The 22,785-nt window shown below is 41.1% G+C and overlaps 1 protein-coding gene across 1 annotated transcript in view; it reads right to left on the bottom strand.

Annotated features, from left to right (window-relative positions):
- Window positions 1–4,259: 4,259 nt before the first annotated feature.
- plekhh1 (pleckstrin homology domain containing, family H (with MyTH4 domain) member 1) overlaps window positions 4,260–22,785 on the bottom strand; it is an 87,033-nt gene continuing 68,507 nt past the window's right edge. Inside the window, exons 24-30 of the mRNA XM_060934162.1 lie at window positions 21,582–21,679; window positions 21,327–21,468; window positions 21,103–21,242; window positions 9,318–9,447; window positions 9,054–9,137; window positions 8,439–8,585; window positions 4,260–7,032 (exon numbers count right to left, since the gene is read on the bottom strand). Of these exons, the coding sequence (XP_060790145.1) occupies window positions 6,856–7,032; window positions 8,439–8,585; window positions 9,054–9,137; window positions 9,318–9,447; window positions 21,103–21,242; window positions 21,327–21,468; window positions 21,582–21,679 (918 nt within the window). The 3' untranslated portion in view covers window positions 4,260–6,855. The remainder of the gene's footprint in view (window positions 7,033–8,438; window positions 8,586–9,053; window positions 9,138–9,317; window positions 9,448–21,102; window positions 21,243–21,326; window positions 21,469–21,581; window positions 21,680–22,785) is intronic.

The raw sequence follows: 22,785 nt of genomic DNA, 5'->3' as shown, positions 1-22,785 counted from the left end.
TAGTCAGCTGGGATAGGCTCCAGCTTGCCTGCGACCCTGTAGAAGGATAAAGCGGCTAGAGATAATGAGATGAGATGAGGTTGTAACTGACTATCCAACATGCCTATGTCTGCATTTCTTTTCCTGACACAAAATGGATGTACATACGGAGAGAGGCAGGTATACAAACAAGCACACTGCTGCCTTTCTTCATGAGAGCTTTCCCTCCCTATTTAATTTCCAAATGAAAAATTTACAGCATGCTATTGGCAGGAAAATGCCATTAGTAATTTGATGTGGCTGCATACAGAGGAATTCGACCAAGTTCATAAACTGGCAAGCTGGCCAACACTTGTATTGATCCTTCTTTCATTCAGTTATTTATTTACTTATTCACCTCCTTCCTTGTTTATTGAATACATGAATCAGTAAGACTTAAACGAACTGGTATGGTCATAAAATGATGAGTCTGATCTGCAAGGGAGAAGAGAAAAAACAAAACCATGCAATAAGTACACATTGTACCTTTTATTTTCAACACGTTCCATCCATTGAAGATTTGATGCTTTCACAGCACTTTCAATTACTGTTCATGCACACAGTTAAAACGAATATTATCCTTTAGCTTCTTGCCTAAAAACAACTCAATGACCTGCAAAATGGTTTAGTAAAGCAAGCTGTTTTTCTTACTAAAAGTAGCATCATTAAGAGAACAAAATAAATAAAAAAACCTTAGAAACAGTGGTTTGATCCATAAAACAATTCAAGTCACTAATTTTTATAGCTCTTTTGCAGGTTAATTTCTACGTTAGCACACAGGGAAGATCAACATCCCATTCTAAAGTTACTGCATATTATGGGTGCAGTGTATCCTGTTACATTTCTAACATTGAAACATTTGTTAGTTTTATACATGAATATTCAGCTCATGTCAACAGTTACTAATGCAGGTTTAAACAGGTATAATCATGCTTGATTTGTAACCCTGGCATGTGAAACAGATGTGTACTGTTCCTGAGTGGCAGTACCCGGATAGGGTTCTGATGTAACAGACATGATGGACTGTGTTTCGTGTACTCCATCAATAATAAAATCGTTAACAACCAATGAAGCCTGGAGGGCTTTTGTCTGTTCCATTCAATTCCAAATACAACCCCAAACCAGAAAAAAAAAGAAAACAGTGTTTTCTAAATTTACTTTGACTTGTATTTCATTGCAGACAGTATGAACCCAAGATATTTCATGTTTTGTCTGGTCAATTTCATTTCATGTGTTACAGTTTTTCTCCATTGGTTTGGCTCATTTCTTGAAACAGAAATTACATTCTCAAAATAACATGGACAAACCTCCAAACCACCTGGCAATTGTTCACAACAGAATTGAATTTCTCATTCATTTCATCAAATTGCAAATGTCTTAGTACATCTTTGCAAATGATTAAGTACAGGTAGCCTACAGTTAGCCTACATTTACGTAGCACAATTTCCAAGTGAATAGAGCTTGTTGATCTAAACTGATGTTGATTCTCAGTCTAATGGTTGTTCTCTCCAAAACATGTCAGCATCATTTCATTGTATAAGTTATCACATGCACAATAGTCTGTTCAATTGTCAAAATAAGTCAAGAACATAATATCATAAATACCATATATGAATCTCTTGGAACATTTGATAAATTGATTACAGTAATTGACAGTCAGGTGAAACTAGAACTTGACTAACGAAGGAGGAGTTTCACACATCTCAGATGACCAATCAAGCAGTATGTTTAGTTACCTGACAGGTGCTGTCCATGATTGTGAATGCTGCCAAACATGTATATATAGAGCTTGACCAGGACCAGTACAATTTCTGAACATGGAGGCACCTGGCCAAGTAAATGAACAAGGGCAACTGCCTGCTTGAGGAGGAAGAAGAAGAAGAAGAGGAAGAGGAGGAGTAAGGGTGCGTGGTGGTGGAATAGGGGGAAGAGGCCGAGGAGCACGAAGACACCATGCTGTCCCGAATGAAATTCGGGCCACAATTATAGACCATGTTATCAACCATCGCCTCACAATGGCGGAGGCAGGTCGCTGAGTGCAGCCTAATGTGCCTCGCTCTACAGTCTCCTCCATCATCCAAACCTTTTGCAGGGAAAACAGGTATGTACTCAGTCAATGATGGAATTATATGTCGTATAGGACAGGACACTGTGTATAAAGCAAGAAATGTATTTATTTACTCATTTATCTATTCATTTAGTGTGTGTGTGTGTGTGTGTGTGTGTGTGTGTGTGTTATAGGCCTACAGTAATATCTTACCTCAATGGGATGTTATGATACTAAAAATGACAAGAAAAATATTGGAGAAAATAAACTATGTAATTATAGATGATACAGTTTACAGTAGTATTCCAGTCACTGTGCAGTGATGCATTAGAATTATGGTAAAGTTACTGTAAGTAAAACAACAATACAATTACATTGGTAACTCATTCTATAAGAAATACATAAGGCATACATTACGAATGGTAATACAGTGTTGTCCTTTGAATTCTATGTCTAGGATTGGATGACAACCTCGCACGGGTGGCAGAGGAAAACTTCTCAATGAACAACAAGAACAAGAGATCTGTAACATGGTGATGGCAAATAATGCCATCACATTGAGACAGATCCGTGCTGCAATCCGACAAGACAATGCCATATTCCAAAATGTCAACTCTATAAGCATCTCCACAATAGACCGGATATTGAACAAGCATCAGAAGACCATGAAGCAACTTTACAGTGTACCATTTGAGAGGAACTCTGATAGAGTGAAAGAGCTGCGGTACCAGTATGTACATGCAAGTCAGTTACTGGTTGTCTATCATTATAACCTTTTTACAATTAAGCAGTGGTTCCCAAACTTTTTTGGCTTCAGTACCCCCTTTACTTGATTTCTGAATCCAAGTATTTGCTTTATCTGACTTCAACATTTTGCCTAAAAACTGCAACAGAAAACTGTAGTTTACTGTATGATACAATTATCATTATAATCCTTATTTTGAAGAATATAACGTACGATAAGAAAGGGTCAAGGAGCTGCAATTAGTGCCTCCCAAGCAGATCTATCTAATACTGTGGGTTTTACTGTAACATTTCAGTAAGTCTAGTCACTGATGATTTACCCCTCCCCTTTCTGTCAAATACCCCCTGTAGTACTATCCCTAGGGGTACATGTACCCCAGATTTGGAACCACTGGAGTAGTGGCCAGTAGTATACTGAACTTGTGGAGGAGAACATAGAACATTCCTATGTAACTGTCTGTTACTGTAGTGTATGACTCTTCTGTATGACTGATTTGATGTTTTTTTTTACTCTGTTGTAAAGAAAAATGGCATTGGAAGGAAACGAGACCCCTCACATCCTCGTGTTTGTGGATGAAGCTGGCTTCAACCTGGCCAAGGGCCGAAGACGTGGCCGTAATATTATTGGCTACCGGGTCATGGTGGATGTCCCAGGCCAGCAAGGGGGCAATATAACTATGTGTGCTGCCATTTCTGAGAATGGTGTGGCCACTCACATCCCCAGTCTTGGCCCATACAATACACAGAAGCTCCTCATCTTCTTGGACCACCTTTATTCTGATTGGATCCCTGAAAATGAGAGAGGTCTCGTAGGGCCTCACCTACCAAATATTCTGTATACATTTTCTTTTTACTCTGATGTATGGAAGTTACTTTATGTGTGTGAATAATAATGGTTACAATTTCCTTGGCAGTATGAGTGCAATGTGTGATGCCAAACTTTGGAGGCTACTCTTACCGTAAAATCCTATTTTTTTTTTTCAGTTTTATACACAATTATATTCTGTTAGCTAGACAAAAAAACTAGTACAGTAACCATTGTCAATGAAGGACTGGGCCAAGACTGAGAGGTGGATATGAGGGATATTTTAATGGTCCTCTGCCATAGTGACAAAACATCTAAACATTTTGACTTGCAGTGCTTACACAATGCCAAAGGGACGATGCATTTTGGGGGCACTGACTATTTATATGAGAAAGAAATTCAGTTTTGACACATGAGTGAACTGTTTTGGGAGAGATACGAGTTTTTGCAGGCGAACCATGGTGTTGTACTGAACCATCCAGGTTCATCTCATCTCATCATTATCTCTAGCCGCTTTATCCTTCTACAGGGTTGCAGGCAAGCTGGAGCCTATCCCAGCTGACTACGGGCAAAAGGCGGGGTACACCCTGGACAAGTCGCCAGGTCATCACAGGGCTGACACATAGACACAGACAACCATTCACACTCACATTCACACCTACGGTCAATTTAGAGTCACCAGTTAACCTAACCTGCATGTCTTTGGACTGTGGGGGAAAACAGAGCACCCGGAGGAAACCCACGCGGACAACATGCAAACTCCGCACAGAAAGGCCCTCACCGGCCACGGGGCTCGAACCCGGACCTTCTTGCTGTGAGGCGACAGCGCTAACCACTACACCACCGTGCCACCACCATCCAGGTTATTTTGGCAAAAGCACCAAGAGTGTTGAGAACGTCCGGTCTGTTTCAAGAAATGAGCCAAAGCAATTGAGAAGGTTCTTTGTGATTTGGTGGCACTGACTCTTTATATGGAAAAGGAATTTAGTTTTGAAGCATGAGTGAACAGTTTTGGGAGAGATACGGGCTTTTGCAAGTGAGCTATGGTGTTGTGCTGAACTGTAAAACTGTTTTGCCAAATGATCTTAGAGTTTTGAGAATGTAATTTCTTTTTCAAGAAATGAGCCAAACCAATGGAGAAAAACTGTAATATACATCCATTCCTACTGTACATTTCAGACCTGTAACACATTCCAAAAAAGTTAGGATGTGGGAAATTTAGGGCTAGCGATGTTAACAGGTGATTGTAATAATGATTTGGTACAAAATCAGTATCCAGGAAAGGCCTAGTCTTGGAGAAGCACGGATGGGCTGACGATCTCCAGTTTGTCAACAAATGCATGAGAAAATTCTTGAAAATGTTCAAAACAATGTTCCTCAAAGAAGTATACAAAGGGATTTGGATATTTTACCCTCTATGGTCCATAATATCATTAAATGATTCAAGGAATCTGGAGGAATTTCAGTGCATAAAGGGCAAGGGCACAAGCCTAAGCTGAACATCTGTGATCTCCGATCTCTCAAATGGCACTGCATCAAGAATCATCATTCTTGATGATATAACCACATGGGCTTGGGATTACTTTGGCAAACCTTTCTCATGCACAACAGTGTGAAGTTATAGCCACAAATGCCAGTTAAAACTTTATTGTGCAAAAAGGAAGCCTTATGTTAACTGTGTCCAGAAGTGCTGTTGACTTCTCTGGGCTTTTATATCCACAAAAGTCAGGGTCTGTCATGGTATGGGGTTGTGTCAGTGGCCTTGGCAAAGGTAACTTACACTTCTGTGATGGCAACATTACTTCAGAAAAGTACATTGAGAGTTTGGAGCAACATATGCTGCGTTCAAGACGCCATCTTTTCCAAGGATACTTCAACAAGACAATACAAAACCACATTCTGCACACATTGCAAAGGCATGGCTGTGGAAGAAGACGGTGTCTGTCCCCTCTGTCCCCAATAGAGAACGTGTGGTGAATTTTGAAATGAAAAATATGACAATAACGACCCTGTACTGTTGCACACCTTAAGATCTGTTTGCAGGAAGAATGGGACAAAATAACACCTGAAACACATCATCAGTTGGTGTCTTCAGTCCCTAAACTTCTTTTAAGAGTTGTGAGAAGGAGTGGCAACATTGTAAAATCATAAATGCTTTACGGTCCCAGCGTTTTTGAAATGTGTTGCAAGAATCAAAACTGAAATGTGTTTATTTTGGGAAAAATTAAAAAATTTAAATCCATGAGATAAAACATCAAATAATGTGTTGTATTGCTTTGTCCGAAATGCAGGTCAAAGATTATTTACAAATCATTGTTTTCAGTTTTAATTTCAATTTTAACATACGGTCCCAGCTTTTTCTGATTTTGGGTTGTAGAAAAGGGCTTTAAAACTCATACATATTAATATGATTTTATTTAAAAAAATACTTACCTGCAATGGAATTTATTAAGCTAATTGACTGAATATTCTTTTATACCCTGAAATGGTATTGAAATATCTGAGGTCATCTAGTAATAAAAGCTTTGCCGTCATTAGCTGTATTATAAATATTCTCTGTACTGTTTTAACTCTTCCAAGAAACATGACATCTGATAAGAAACAGATTCTCTTACATTACAGCCTCTCATAAAAGCTACACTTTCCCAACAGTGTAGTCATTATAAAGAGGATATTATGTACCTGAAAACGTAACTACAAGTGGCAAGTGAAATGGTCCCTACTAGCATCAGGAATAAAAACAAAAACTAATCTAACAAAGAGATAGACAAAAAAAAAAGTAGTTGCAAGTTAGTAAAATGGTAAGTCAACAGAATAAAATAAATGTGACAGAACTCTGACTGGAAACCATTGTGAAAAACACTAACAATGTCGTGGTTTGTGTCTTTGTTCAGTTAGTGGTTTGACTTGTCCCTTTTCGAGCAGTGGATAAATGCCTTTTCCATTGTAAATGCAGCAGAGAGCATAGGAGCAGTATGGAAAAGGCAGAGGATAAGAGTGTCTGTGTGACCCTGAAATCCCTTCCTCTGAGTGGCTCATAGTAAGTAGAAATCCAAGGAATGTGTAGCTTATACCAAAAAGAACTGTACTTCATTATTATTCTGAATGACAAAAATATTCTGTTGGTTTATCTTCTCTCTCCTGCATACTGAGGCTAATGCATACAGCCCATGATGACCTGGATGACTTCACCTTCAGCTTTCTCTCCTATGTATAGTGTCTGATCAGGAATGATGGGTGCTCATAAAAGTGTGGGACCTTTGGTCGTGTAGGTCATTGAGGGGAAATGTCTGCTATCGATGTCCCGCAACTTCCTGTCTTGAGATCCCAGTGTGGATGACTGTGCCTGGCTTCCGGCTACGGAAAAGCCTGATGTCCAGTTGATGTAGCTGGCCATCAGTAAAGTCAGCTCCAGGATCTGCTCAAGCAAATGAGAGATTAGAACTGATCTAGAAAGCAAAACGTTTCTTTTTCGTGTAAAAACTAGTGCTGTCAAAGTTAACGCGATAATAACGCGTTAACGCGATCTCAATTTAACGCGATTAAAAAAAAAATAGTGCCGTTAACGCAAATTCTAATTTGGCCCTGCGAGTCACCCATAGTTCCTGTTGAGGCTTGTCGCGCGCTGCTTCAATAAGAGTACGTGTGAGTGATGGAGAAAGGCATAGACATATAAACATCCTCGCTGCCATATTGGATGGGGCAAAGTGGAGATTCTTCAACCGTCTCTGGTATAGCGTCTAGACAGTAGCCGAGAATAAAGATGCCTCATTCATGTGCTGCGTTTAACTGTACCAACAGGTTTACCGTCCAAACGAGATCACATGGGATTACCTTTCACAGGTGAGACTGGAAAAATACTTTTCAATACTGTTCCTTCAGTCTTCAGTTTCCCAGCTCATCTCCACCGGGTAGGTGTAGAGTTATAAGCAGTGAGAATTAGATAATACACTGCCACACTATGATGAACGTTTTTGAACGCATGATGAATGTTTTTATTTTTGTTATGTTTTTTTCTTCTTTTATGGCAAATACTTCTCTTCAAAAGAAACTAATGAAGAGTAAAATAAAACTTTTTTTATTTTCATAGTGATATGCACTTTATTTTTCATCCCTTGGTTTTCTCATCTAATATGGAAGTTATGGATGTCAGTGGCTGTGACAAGACGTGTTATGCTCTGCAATAAAAAAAAAAACATTGGTACAAAGCAAGCCCATTCACTTTTTTATGCTGATAAGAGAATTACAATGGTTTTTCATGTGACAAAAATGTGCGATTAAATTGCGATTAATCGCGAGTTAACTATGACAGTCGCGACATTAATCACGATTAAATATTTTAATCGCTTGACAGCACTAGTAAAAACTACATGATTTGATTTCAGGTATGTAATATGATCATTGGGACGGACAGCCCAAGGAGCACAAAAGCTATAATATACGTGTGAAATTCAGCCTCAGACGTGAATGGTTTGATTGATGCACTGGAGCTCATTAGCACTTCCTGTGTTACATCATGCAGTAATGCAGTGACCAGACTCTGTGCTAGAAGGCAGTGAGGTTGACTTGAGTGCATGAAAATCTACTTTTATCATCAACTGTCATCCTGATATTGCAAGGAGGAGAGAAGGTATTGGAGTCAATCTTGCTTATTAAGTGATTTTCAATGGTCACCTTAGTGCACATATTCTAGATAAAATTTCACTTCTATCCAATAAAATAATGATGGAACGGAGACCAGCGTACTGGGAACCTGAGATTTAATTCAGACGAATGGATGGTGGAGCTGTTAAATGTATTTAATATGTTGTGACCCCCACATACCTTTGGTTTAGCCATTGCAAAAATGAGCTTGTCCACAGTTTTCTTGCCCAAAGCCTGGTCTTTAGTCTGGCTGACCACCACCATGAAGTCCTCTTTGCACCCTCCAAAGGTGATCACAGACTGGAACGGATATGTGACCAGCAGGTGCTACATACAAACGAACACATTAAATCAATTTCACACAGAAATAAGCAAGAGGACATAAACAAGCAGGAGAGATTATTATTCATAGATTTATTTATTTTTTTTATGTTTTAACCAGACGTTGGTACGCAAGGATGGGGTTAAACTGAAAAGGGAAGATGAAAAGAGACAGCAAATTACAGAGCTCAGTCGACAAAAGGTCACGAGGAAGCCAGTAAGTGGTCATTTGGGTCAGCGATTTTGGAAGCACTGCAACCGAAAATCGTTCCAGACCAACATGCCTGCTTCTTTGTGTCGCGGAGAGTAAAGAATAAGTACCTACCCTTAAATACTCCGGACATCTCTAGTAAATGAAGGTCAAGTTTTGCTTTAAAATTATTTGGCCAGCCTCAAGTAAAGGGCAGTAATGAGGTGAGATGTGAAGTGATACTAGCAATGCATCTCTCTATGTAGACACATGCGCACACTCACCATGCTGTAATCTAATACGCTTAACCCATCTTCACTGACAGCAAGCCACACTTGTGTCTGCTCTAGTGCAGAGGGAGGCAGTGGCTAGAAATTGAAATAGAAAGGTATATTAGATTTGCTTTCAGTTTATTGCATTACCATGAATTCATATCCTGAACACTTTACTAATAAGCATATTGCTTGAAGGCAATTCAAAAGGGTGTTTAAGTAAGCAATGAAAGAATATTTAGTACTGAACATTCCGAGCTTTAGAAGTACACTTACTTTAGCACTAAATAGCTTGGCTCCGAACAGAGGCCATTTGCGAGCCACAGTCAAATAGATCCTCACGCATTCAGCAGCAGTGCAGCCCTGCAGGACAGACCACTTAGTGGCCAGCCGCTCAGCCAGCTCCCTGTGGAATAAATGGCTGGTCATTCAAGGTCATGTGTGTTCATGGCTTAGGTCTGCATCCTCTAAGGCAAACTGGAGTCTGGGAAGATCAGGGATATGCAATTTCTTGTCATATTGATACGAATGATGGAAAGCACAGCCCGCCAGTTTGGATAGTTTGACTGTGTTCTACAGGGTCGCAGGCAAGCTGGAGCCTATCCCAGCTGACTATGGGCGAGAGGCAGGGTACACCCTAGACAAGTCACCAGGTCATCGCAGGGCTGACACAGAGACAAACAACTACTCACACTCACACCTACGGTCAATTTAGAACCACCAATTAGTCTAACCTGCATGTCTTTGGACTGTGGGGGAAACCGGAGCACCCAGAGGAAACCCACGCGGACACGAGGAGAACATGCAAACTCCACACAGAAAGGCCCTCGCCGGCCACTGGGCTCGAACCCAGGACCTTGCTGTGAGGTGACAGTGCTAACCACTACACCACCGTGCCGCCCCTGATCTAATTACCATTTTAGTAAAATTGTATTCTGTGAGTGGAAAGTTCAGAAATGAAATATTATTGTGCGTGTTAAAATGATGTACCTTGCAATTTGAACTGTTGGATCCAGGGATTGTTGCTACACAAAGATTGAGAACCCCTGTTCCAAAATTAAACCGGTCATTACCAAAATTCTTCCATTTTCCATAGATTAAATTAATACATTACATAGTGTAAATGATAGTGAATGCAGAACCACTCATATTGAATATATACTTTATGTAATATTGTATATATCCATTACAACACTGTATATGCTCATTACTTAATTAAAGACGAGTCAAGAGATGACATATCCCCTCAGCCCCCACATAAAAAACCACTCCAAATTTTCCTAATTCCTAAGTGATAAGAACAAAACTTCCTAGAAAAGAAACTAACAGGATGTAGTTATTACCCTGATCATCTTCCTTGGCGCAAGACCTAAAACGTTGCCTATACACTTCTGGAATCAACTCAAAAGACTTCAGAACAGCAGTTTTTACTTTCTTGACAAAAAAAAAGAAAATAGATGGTTGCTGACTTCAGAAGAACACAGAGTGACCACTCTCCACTGTATATTGATGGCTCACTCATGGAGAACATCAAGAGCACCAAATTCCTTTGTGTTCATCTGCCAGATGAACACAAAGGAATTTGGTGCTCTTGATGTTCTCCATGAGTGAGCCATCAATATACAGCAACACCAGCTCCATAGTCAAGAAAGCCCAGCAGCGTCTCTACTTCCTATGGAGGCTGAGGAAAACCCATCTCCCATAACCCATCCTCATAATATCCTACAGAGGGACTATTGAGAGCATTCTGAGCAACTTCATCGTGGTCTGGTTTGGAAATTGCACCGTCTTGGATCGCAAGACCCTACAGTGGACAGTGAGGACAGCTGAAAAGATCAGAGTCTCTTCCCTCCATCACGGACATTTACACCACATGCTACATCTGGAAAGCCACCAGCATTGTGGCTGACCCTACACACCCCTCACACAATCTCTTCACCCTCCTGCCATCTGGAAAAAGGTAGCAAAGCATTCGGGCCTTCACAGCCAGACTCTGTAACAGTTTCTTCTTCTGTAACATGCCATCATATTTCTCAACTCTGAGGGACTGGACTGATTCTCACAGACTGCTGAACACCACTCACACTACCATCTTTGCACAGTGGACAATAATGCACTATTACTTTACAACGTTTACGATATCTCTCATACACACAAGGTTTATATTTATTTATTCCCTTTTCATATATTACCTCAATATGCACACTCAACCCTGCACTTTATAGTAGTGCTTGAAAGTTTGTGAACCCTTTAGAATTTTCTATATTTCTGCATAAATATGACCTAAAACAGCATCAGATTTTTACACAAGTCCTAAAAGTAGATAAAGAGAACCCAGTTAAACAAATGAGACAAAAATATTACACTTGGTCATTTAGTTATTGAGGAAAGTGATCCAATATTACATATCTGTGAGTGGCAAAGGTATGTGAATCTTTAGGATTAGCAGTTAATTTGAAGGTGAAATTAGAGTCAGGTGTTTTCAATCAATGGGATGACAATCAGGTGAGAGTGGGCACCCTGTTTTATTTAAAGAACAGGGATCTATCAAAGTCTGATCTTCACAACACATGTTTGTGGAAGTGTATCATGGCACAAACAAAGGAGATTTCTGAGGACCTCAGAAAAAGCATTGTTGATGCTCATCAGGCTGGAAAAGGTTACAAAACCATCTCTAAAGAGTTTGGAATCCACCAATCCACAGTCAGACAGATTGTGTACAAATGGAGGAAATTCAAGACCATTGTTACCCTCCCCAGGAGTGGTCGACCAACAAAGATCACTCCAAGAGCAAGGCAAGTAATAGTCGGCGAGGTCACAAAGGACCCCAGGGTAACTTCTAAGCAACTGAAGGCCTCTCTCACATTGGCTAATGTTAATGTTCATGAGTCCACCATCAGGAGAACACTGAACAACAATGGTGTGCATGGCAGGGTTGCAAGGAGAAAGCCACTGCTCTCCAAACTAGATAGAACTCGATGGGGATGCCTCCACCCGGTAGACTACACGCCTTATTAAGTTGTGATTTGGAGATGGACATTTGACCTCACAGTAATCTTGACCTGGTGAAATTACTTGTATCAGCCTTGGAGATATTGTGTTCACAAGGTTTTCGGACAGACATTTGACCTCACAGTGACCTTGACCTTAGACCTTTTGATCTCAAAATCTAATCAGTTCATGTTTGTCCCAAAGCGCACAAATGGCGAAAGTTTGGTGAAATTCCTTTCATTAGCCTTTGAGATATCGTGTTCACAAGTTTTTGGGACGGACGCACACACGCACGGACAACCCGAAAATGTAATGCCTCCTGCACCTTTTGGTGGCGGAGGCATAAAAAACATAAAGATAGAACTCGACGCCAACGGCGTCGATGAGGATGCCTCCGCCTGGTAGACTACACACCTTATTAAGTTGTGATTTGGGGATGGACATTTGACCTCACAGTAATCTTGACCTGGTGAAATTACTTGTATTAGCCTTGGAGATACTGTGTTCACAAGGTTTTCAGACAGACATTTGACCTCACAGTGACCTTGACCCTAGACCTTTTGATCTCAAAATCTAATCAGTTTATCTTTGTTCCCAAATGCACAAATGGTGAAAGGTTGGTGAAATTCCTTTCATTTGCCTTGGAGATGTTGTGTTCACAATGTTTTCGGACAGACATTTGACCTCACAGTGACCTTGCCCTTAGACCTTTTGATCTCAAAATCTAATCAGTTTATCCTTGTCCCCATATGCACAAATGGTGAAAGTGTGGTGAAATTCCCTTCATTAGCCTTGGAGATATTGTGTTCACAATGTTTTCGGACAGACATTTGACCTCACAGTGACCTTGACCTTAGACCTTTTGATCTCAAAATCTAATCAGTTCATGTTTGTCCCAAAGGGCACCAATGGTGAAAGTTTGGTGAAATTCCTTTCATTAGTCTTTGAGATATCACGTTCACAAGGTTTTGGGATGGACGCATGCACACACGGATGCACGCACGCACACACGGACAGACAGACAACCTGAAAACATAATGCCTCCTGCACCTTATGGTGGCGGAGGCATAAAAAAACATTGCTGCTCGTCTGCAGTTTGCTAAAGATCACGTGGATAAGCCAGTAGGCTGTTGGAAAAATGTTTTGTGAACGGATGAGACCAAAATAGAACTTTTTGGTTTAAATGAGAAGCATTATGTTTGGAGAAAGGAAAACGCTGCATTCCAGCATAAGAACCTTATCCCATCTGTGAAACATGGTGGTGGTAGTATCATGGTTTGGGCCTGTTTTGCTGCATCTGGGCCAGGACGGCTTGCCATCATTGATGGAACAATAAATCCTGAATTATGCCAGTGAATTCTAAAGGAAAATGTCATGACATCAGTCCATGAACTGAATCTCAAGAGAAGGTGGGTCATGCAGCAAGACAACAACCCTAAGCACACAAGTCGTTCTACCAAAGAATGGTTAAAGAATAATAAAATTAATGTTTTTAACCCTGTAAAGTGCAGGGTTGAGTGCATATTGAGATAATATATGAAAAGGGAATAAATAAATGTAAACCTTGTGTGTATGAGAGATATCGTAAATGTTGTAAAGTAATAGTGCATTATTGTCCACTGTGCAAAGATGGTAGTGTGAGTGGTGTTCAACAGTCTGTGAGAATCAGTCCAGTCCCTCAGAGTTGAGAAATATGATGGCATGGGGGAAGAAACTGTTAGAGAGTCTGGCTGTGAAGGCCCGAATGCAAGTCAAAGTCTTGTAATATTTGATCATTTTCCTCAATAAATAAATGACCAAGTATACTATTTTTGTCTCATTTGTTTAACTGGGTTCTCTTTATCTACTTTTAGGACTTGTGTGAAAATCTGATGATGTTTTAGGTCATATTTATGCAGAAATATAGAAAATTCTAAAGGGTTCACAAACTTTCAAGCACCACTGTATGTTGTTTGTGTCGTTTACTGTCTGCAGATAGATAGACAGTAGATAGATAACTTTCTTTAATTTCGATATGTACAGTGAGCCGAAGACTCGTAATGAATACATTCGAACCTTTATATAAAATCTAATTAAAATAACTAATTAAAAATTTGTAAAATAGAAACCTAAAACTGTTGTACTGCATAGATAAATAATAAACTGTGAAAAATAGGAAATTGTAATTAAAAAAAGGGGGAAAAATCATAATAAAAATCCTTATCAATAGAGAAAACAACATACATTAGGGTTAATAAAAATATTCATTGAAATAAAAATAAATAAATAATAAATAAGTAAGTATACATATGAATATCTCACACGTCCACTACTAGTGCAATAACCCCCGCACAACTAGCAGGAGTATTGCTAAACAAATAAACATCACACATAGCAGACAATTGAAGTGTCCACAGCAACTATTATAAAAAAATGTAAAAATATTGTTTGCAAATGTTACATTTGCATAACGTGCCACTGGTAAGTTTAGTTTTTTTAATAGTGTTTTTAAAACTGCTTAAAGACTCAAGATGTCTAAGTTCAGTGGGAAGGTTGTTCCACATGCGGGTGACCAGATAGGTGAATGATCTGTGGGTCCATTTGCTGTTCGATGTTGGTTGTGCTAGTCTGAGATTTCCCCTTCTTAAATTGTAGCGACTTTGTTGAATTTGAAACAATTCCTTGACGTAATTTGGCCCACGCGTAGAGGCTAGGGCTTGACAAAGCAGGGACAAAGAATGACATGACTGACAATGTTTGAGAGTTTGTAAGTTGGCCATGTGTAGAGCATCTTTGTATGAACGGTCATAAGGTAGTTTGAAGATGGATCTTAAGCCAAAACAATTTGCTTTCTCAAGCTTATCACGCAAACCATTAGTAACACCAAGTAGTAAGGAACTACAGTACTCAAAATGTGGTAGAATAAAGGCCTTGTATAGCTTCGCAGCGATGTCGATGGAGATCAAGTTTTTAATACGTCTGATAGCGGAAAGCTTAGCGTATACTTTGTTAAGAGTGCAGGGTTGCACTCGTTGCACTCTTGCACTTTATGTGTGTTGTAGATTTGTAATCCTGTCATGTTTAGATTGTAGATTGTAGTCCTGTGAGGTTTAATGTAGCACAATGGTCCTGGAGAAATGTTGTTTCATTTTACTTGTGTACTCTACCATCTGTATATGGTTGAAATGACAAATAAAATAAAACCTTGACCTTGATCATAAATGTGCAAATCGGCATGGCTCAAAGAAGAATAAACCTCCTGGGCCTTGCCTGTGAATACCAATTGCGACATCAAGCACCTATCTGCATAGGCCCAACCTTGAGTTTCGGCAACATGTTCAAACAAAGAAAAAAACCAACAACAACAAAAAAAAAAAATCGGGTTTTTTTACTCGTTAAATTTTGGCACCAGCTTCAAATTAACTGACAAACTACTCAGGCTTTCAACCAGTGACTCACCTCCAGCAGATTCTGATATTTTGCAATCTTTTAGCAGATTTAACTTAAAGTATTGCAAGTCCATTTTGGCCTTTTCCAAATCAATTGTATGTTGATTAGCTTGAGACTTAGGCTACGTTTACATTAGACCATATCTGTCTCGTTTTCTTCGCGGATGCACTGTCCGTTTACATTAAACCGCCTGGAAACGCCGGGAAACGGGAATCCGCCAGCGTCCACGTATTCAATCCAGATCGTGTCAGCTCCGGTGCTGTGTAAACATTCAGAATACCGTAAAATACCAAATAATAGCCCGGGCGATTATTTGTCTCAATCACGTAAGAGACCCGGCGCATATTAGAGACTAGGCGGCTATTTGGAACAGGCGATTAATTCCTTCTTCACAAATACCTTCCCCAAAATCTACCTCAAAACGGGGAAAAAATCATTCTCAGATAGGCCTACTTTTAACCAGTATAACTTACAGTTTGTTTAGAGTTAGATTACAGATAGCACGGTGCCGACTTCGGGGAATTTTGAAGACGCAGAATGCATCTTCGCATGGCACAGTCGGGGTGGATAAAGGATAAATCACACACCTTTTCCTGTTAATGACTAGTTAAGCGCATGCTTTACAAAATAATCAAGAAACCACACCATTGTCTGTGCGCAGCACTGTGATTTAATTACTCTGCAAAGTTATGGTCACTTGCTATCACCCTCACCCATGCAGCCTCCACCCTTTGCGCTTCGCGATGTCTGTCAATCTGAAATTGCATGGAGGGCGCGACGTTGAAGCAACATAATTAGGGTGCGAAGTGTTAAACCAAAGGGTTTTTTCTTATGCTGAAAAATAAGTGACCTGCAGTGGCTACATACTGTCATCTTGCATTCTCACGTTTCTCTCCAAGACGTCTCCCTATTTGGCCGATATGAGCCTATTCCCCGAGTGAGTTGGTACGGTGGCTCGACCCCGGAGAAAACTTAAAGTTCGGATGAAAGTTAGTTGAATAGGTTACTGACTTGTAGGCCTACATGTTGCCTGCCTGACGCGTGCTTCTGCCCAACTTGCACGACAGATTACTTGTTGAAAAGGCCCCTTGGATTAGATTGGCCGCGAGCAGACTGAAATGCATGTTAGAACGCTCTCACCTTTTTTGTAAAGCGTCTTCCAGATCCAAATGGGTAAGGGCAAGTGAAATGGTATAAGGTCTTTAATAAAACTCAGTGTGTGCTTTGACGCATGCATTCGGCAATTTAGGTCGTTTAACAGAAGCAGCAGTCCAACCTTGGAAACCCGCAGTCCTCAATGTCACCACACACGCTGGCTTTCGTTGGGTGAATACCCCAAAGGGGTGGCTAAGACATCTGTCAAAAGTTACGGAGTTGCATTCCTCAAGAAATATTACGGTAGACCAAGATTATAACATTGAAATGGCATGTTTATTATCACGTAACAAAATGTTGTAAACAGTATTATAGAAATAATTTCATTCATTCATTCATTCATTCATTCATATTGTTTCGGTAGAAAACTATGCAATGCAAAATCGTTTAAACACCAGAAAACCAGAAAAGTGCTGGGCCTCAAGATTCTAGATAGAACGTTCGGACGCTTTTTTTTTTTTTAGACCCCGGCGAGTATTCGGAACCGGCCTTTATTTGTCACAACACACGCGTACACCCGGCCGTTAAAGGGAACTCGGCGGTTAATTGGAACTCGGCTATTATTTGGTATTTTACGGTACGCGGATACGCTGTGCTGAGCTCTAGCTGGCGTCTCATTGGACAACGTCACTGTGACATCCACCTTCCTGATTTGCTGGCGCTGGTCATGTGACGCGCCTGCTGAAAAACGGCGCGGACTTCCGCCTTGTATCACCTTTCATTAAAGAGTATAAAAGTATGAAAATACTGCAAATACTGATGCAAATACTGCCCATTGTGTAGTTATGATTGTCTTTAGGCTTGCCATCCTTCAACTTGCAAGTGGTAAGTGATATGCGCTGGGATCACACACACAGCGGCTCAGTCCCGAATCACTGCTTGTTCACTTCACTCGCGTGCTCTGTGAGCTGCGCAAGGCCGGAGTGCGCACCCTCCAGAGGGCACTCGCTGTTCAGGGCGGAGTGATTTGGAGCGCAGGATGCCTGCGGAGCCGAGCGTATCCGTGTATTGGTGTTGCTGTGTGCACGTAAATCGTGTATTGGTGTTGCTGTGTGCACACTAATCGTTTTAAAAACGTTAATCTGATGATCCGCTGATACGGTCTAATGTAAACATGGGCATAGCTTATCACACTATCTGCAACTGGAGCAACTCCTTCTGCTGCTCGAAAGTCAAATGCCCTGTGGATGGCACAGAAGGAAGTGACGGATCAGAAGGGAGAGGCTGGTCTGGTGTCGTCACTAAAACATTTTTCTCAAATAAAGCAGTTTTTAACTCAGACTTAATCTGATCCTTGAGTTTCCTATTTTTATCGGCATTGCTAATTTCGTAATGTTCAGCAAGTTTTAATAACTGGTCTTCAGTGCATTTTTCCAACAAGTCCTCCCGTGGAGACTTAAACTCTTCAATATCCATGTTTAGAAACACCCACAAAGCAAATCAAATTACCCTGTGCAAACAAATTAGTCTCCGTGCTAACTACCTAAGCAATCAGACTATGTATTCTTGACCCAAGTCTTCATGCAGGTACCGGCGATGGGTAGTTATGCACCGATTCCAGCAGGCCGCAGAACGCGTTTGAATAAATCAGCAACGTCCACGACTCCGCAGAAGTGCCCCTGAGCAAATGCTACTTATCGCCTTCCCCGCAACACTACTAAAGCAACAAACAGACGTGCTTCAAAAGAAACACAATGCTATGCCTACCAAGGGAGATAGCAGGTTAACTCCAACACAAACAATATTGCACAGGTAACTCACCGATAACAGCATCTTAAACATGGACCTAGAACTGCACATACTGTACAAAATAAGTTAGTGTCCTCCAAGTTGTGCTTATTCAAAAGGCCAAATTTTAGCCAACAATATCACAAGTTACATGACCAGGCAAAAGTCAAAACCATGTTATGCTTCAACAACAGTAAGCACCCAACAATTTAACTAATCCCATTCACTTACCAGTTACTCAGCCAAACTAATCAAGAAGGAACTAAAGCAGACAAGCATCCATTTTGTTATGGCCTGGATCAAGACCATAACAAAAGAGGAGGACACGTCTTTAAATTAGAAAACTCAAGGATCTATTGGAATAAATACAAACAAAACTTAAACTGAAGAAAGAGTTAAAGGCAAACAAAATAAGCAAATGGGTCAGTATGGATAGTCATTAATCAGTACTGTAAGGAAAGTGTCTGGATGAATGGAACACAAGGTGCAGTGCCACGTAAAAATAAATAAATAAGTGGGGGGAACGAAAAATCCACAAACCAAGAAGGCCCAAAAAGGACAGCTCGCTCTTTCTTTCTTTCTCTCTCTCTGGTATCTGCCAAACTGATCTTATATAGAGGCTGAACCAGGTGAAACAGGCCTTAGGTGAGTAGGTGGGCGGAGCCAACACAAAACAGGAAAACCAAACAAGCCTTACACCCCAAATATGAAAGAAGGAAAATCACATTTAAAGATTTCCATTCAATTTCCCTGAAACGTGCCCTGTCTACCTCTACGTTTATAACCTAATCTACTTACGTAATATGAGAAAATCACACTTAATTAGAAATGTTTTAGACATCTTTAGGCAGACTGACTGCATTTAGTGCTGTTTGTTAAACTGGCTCTTTAGCCAAGGTTAAGCCCAGCGCACACGGGCAACTTCTCATCGCAAGCATATTGCGATTTTTGGACGCAAGTTTCCCTTCTCGGGTAGCTGCGTGTGCACGTTATCTGCGACCAGTGGGCGATTTGGGGAGGGGAATGCAAATCACGTGGAAATCACATGACTACTTCGCGGACGGGGATTGGCTTAGCCTTTGGAGGTGATCGCTTCATTATCGCAAAGACATGCACACGCGGCGATATCTCTGCAACAAGTCAGCGACTGGCAATTTGTCGCAGTATGTCAAGCATGTTTGATACCTGCGATCTGTTGCAAGTGACAAAAAATCACCGTCGCAAATATACGCACATGAAGCAATTTTTCACTTGCGTCAAAAAGTTGCACGACCAAGTGACGGAAAATCACCCGTGTGCACCGGGCTTTAGCTAAAGCAAGGTTAGAAAATAACCTCAATAAAAACATGTCTACAGGCGGCACGGTGGTGTAGTGGTTAGCGCTGTCGCCTCACAGCAAGAAGGTCCGGGTTTGAGCCCCGTGGCCGGCGAGGGCCTTTCTGTGCGGAGTTTGCATGTTCTCCCCGTGTCCGCGTGGGTTTCCTCCGGGTGCTCCGGTTTCCCCCACAGTCCAAAGACATGCAGGTTAGGTTAACTGGTGACTCTAAATTGACCGTAGGTGTGAATGTGAGTGTGAATGGTTGTCTGTGTCTATGGCTACGTTTACATTACGTTGAATCAGCGGATCATCAGATTAACGTTCTTAAAACGATTCGCGTTTACACTAAAACCGTTAGCCGTGCACACAGCAACACCAATACGCGGATACGCTCGGCTCCGCAGGCATCCTGCGCTCCAAATCACTCCGCCCTGAACAGCGAGTGCCCTCTGGAGGGTGCGCACTCCGGCCCTGCGCAGCTCACAGAGCGCGCGAGTGAAGTGAACAAGCCACGATTCGGGACTGAGCCGCTGTGTGTGAGATCCCAGCGCATATCACTTATTACTTGCAAGTGGAAGGATGGCAAGCCTAAAGACAATCATAACTACACAATGGGCAGTATTTGCATCAGTATTTGCAGTATTTTCATACTTTTATACTCTTTAATGAAAGGTGATACAAGGCGGAAGTCTGCGCCGTTTTTCAGCAGTCGCGTCACATGACCAACGCCAGCGAATCAGGAAGGTGGATGTCACAGTGACGTTGTCCAATGAGACGCCAGCTAGAGCTCAGCACAGCGTATTCGCGTATTCTCAATGTTTACACAGCACCGGAGCTGATACGATCTAGATTGAATACGTGGACGCTGGCGGATTCCCGTTTCCCCGCTTTTTCAGGGGGGTTAATGTAAACGGACAGTGCATCCGCGAAGAAAACGAGACAGATACGGTCTAGTGTAAACGTAGCCTATGTGTCAGCCCTGTGATGACCTGGCGACTTGTCCAGGGTGTACCCCGCCTTTCGCCCGTAGTCAGCTGGGATAGGCTCCAGCTTGCCTGCGACCCTGTAGAACAGGATAAAGCGGCTAGAGATAATGAGATGAGATGAAAAACATGTCTACATTGTAATTTTTTTTTATTTGAGACATCAAAATATACTATTAGCAGAGGACTATTGGCAGAAAAACTCAATTTTTGTCAAAACCCCTTTTTTGTCATTTTTGGCCATTTTCCAGAACTTAGCCACAGTGACATCCAGTGGCTTTTTCCCAGGTCATCTCACATACTATATAACTGTACATATTGATCCCAAATTACAGTGTAATAATAAAGCAAAATCTTCTGAACTTTATCTGTATTGCCTGTGTACTTGTCTTCTGTGTACTGTCAGTAAAGTTGTATGTAACTACAGACACACAGTTGCTTGTGTGTGTAATATTACCTGAGTTGCTCTATGTTGCAGTCCTGTTTGTACCGTTTGGGGTAGAAGCGCTCCAGAGCTTGCAGTAGAATCTGCTGGATCTTAGGCTGTGGGGAGCCACCAGGAGACGCTGGTGCTCGATCCAAGTCTCCATGTTCCACCTGCATCACATACATGTAATTAAAATACCAATTTCTCAGCTCTAACAATTAACATTCATCCCAGTGCTTTCTGTTTCAACATACCTGGGCCATGAGGGCAGCAACCTCCAGTGCCAACTCTTTACTGACTGGAAAGTGGCCTTGGTGAACTTCTTCGTTCACCTGATATGTCAGCAGGAGGCGCTCTCTCTCAGTCTCTCCTTTTGCCTGTGCTCGAAAACACAGCCTAGAAAATACAGGATATAAATACAACGCTACTGTAACCTCGACCATTCAATAAATAAATCCTGAATGTTATTCTTTTAATATGGAAAGAAGAACTTAATATTAATGATACACCTGCTTTTGTATGTTAAGCGCACAATGCGTGTCCCCTCACACTTTCCTGGTTGTAGTTCTTTCAGGGCCTGTTCCCACTTTGAGATCACATCGCAGATCTGTAACAAAGAAAATAGGTTTACTGGTAAATACAATCTCCTGGCAATGGTATTCGGTTTTAAACATAACCTCTATCTACTCAGGGCAGAATATCTGTTTATTTGATATGCATAATACTTTTAAACTGAAGGAATGGCTGACTGAGGCTACTCCAAATAAAACTTTGTGTGTTCGGTCTGAGAAGACGAGCCCACTACAGGTGATCTGTCAGAATCACAAGTCCAAGGGCCAGGCTTAAAGTGCTGATGACACGTTTTTGACATCTTTGGCGATGTTTTATAACATAAAAAGTAATTCCCGATGATCCATATATTAATTCACGAAGGCGCCTATTTTACAAGTTATGATAAAAAACGTGGCTATTTGGGCAAATTTGACAGGGCTGCAGCACCCAGGAGACGAAAGAGGAGGAGGAGCTATATGACATCAGCGAAAGAACCTTCCTCCTAACTTACCAGTTTGTTGTTGATGCAACAGGTGTTCAGTTTATCATTATTAGTATTTTTATTAGACATTATTATACATTTTATATATATATATATATATATATATATATATATATATATATATATATATATATATATATACACTGTATATATATATATATATATATATTCAAGTTTCCCAGAGATCCTGAGCTGCATGCGAAGTGGGTGAAGCAAGTCAGGCGCACTCGTGACAAGTGGGTGCCCTCACCAACATCCGTCCTGTGCTCTGAACACTTCGATTTGGATTGTTTTGACACCCTTCCCAGCTTAAAAGAATCTCTTGGGTGTTCAGTTCAGCACAAACGTGTGTTACTACCATCAGCTGTGCCTACACAGTGTTGCCAGATTGGGAGGTTTCCCGCCCAGTTGGGCGGTTTCAAGTGCATTTTGGTGGGTTTTGAACATATTTTGGGCTGGAAAACGTCAGCAGTATCTGGCAACAGATACTGCTGACGTTTTCCAGCCCAAAATATGTTCAAAACCCACCAAAATGCACTTGAAACCGCCCAACTGGGCGGGAAACCTCCCAATCTGGCAACACTGCCAGTATTCCGGAGGGGGTCTACTCATAGCTATGCCGGATCTAAAGACAGTCCTCCTGTCAGAACATGTGTTGT

This window comes from Neoarius graeffei, chromosome 11, assembly GCF_027579695.1.
Source record: "Neoarius graeffei isolate fNeoGra1 chromosome 11, fNeoGra1.pri, whole genome shotgun sequence".
NCBI classification, from domain to species: Eukaryota; Metazoa; Chordata; class Actinopteri; order Siluriformes; family Ariidae; genus Neoarius; species Neoarius graeffei.
Note: the sequence above shows the minus strand (reverse complement) of the source record. Positions and strands in the feature narration are given on the sequence as shown.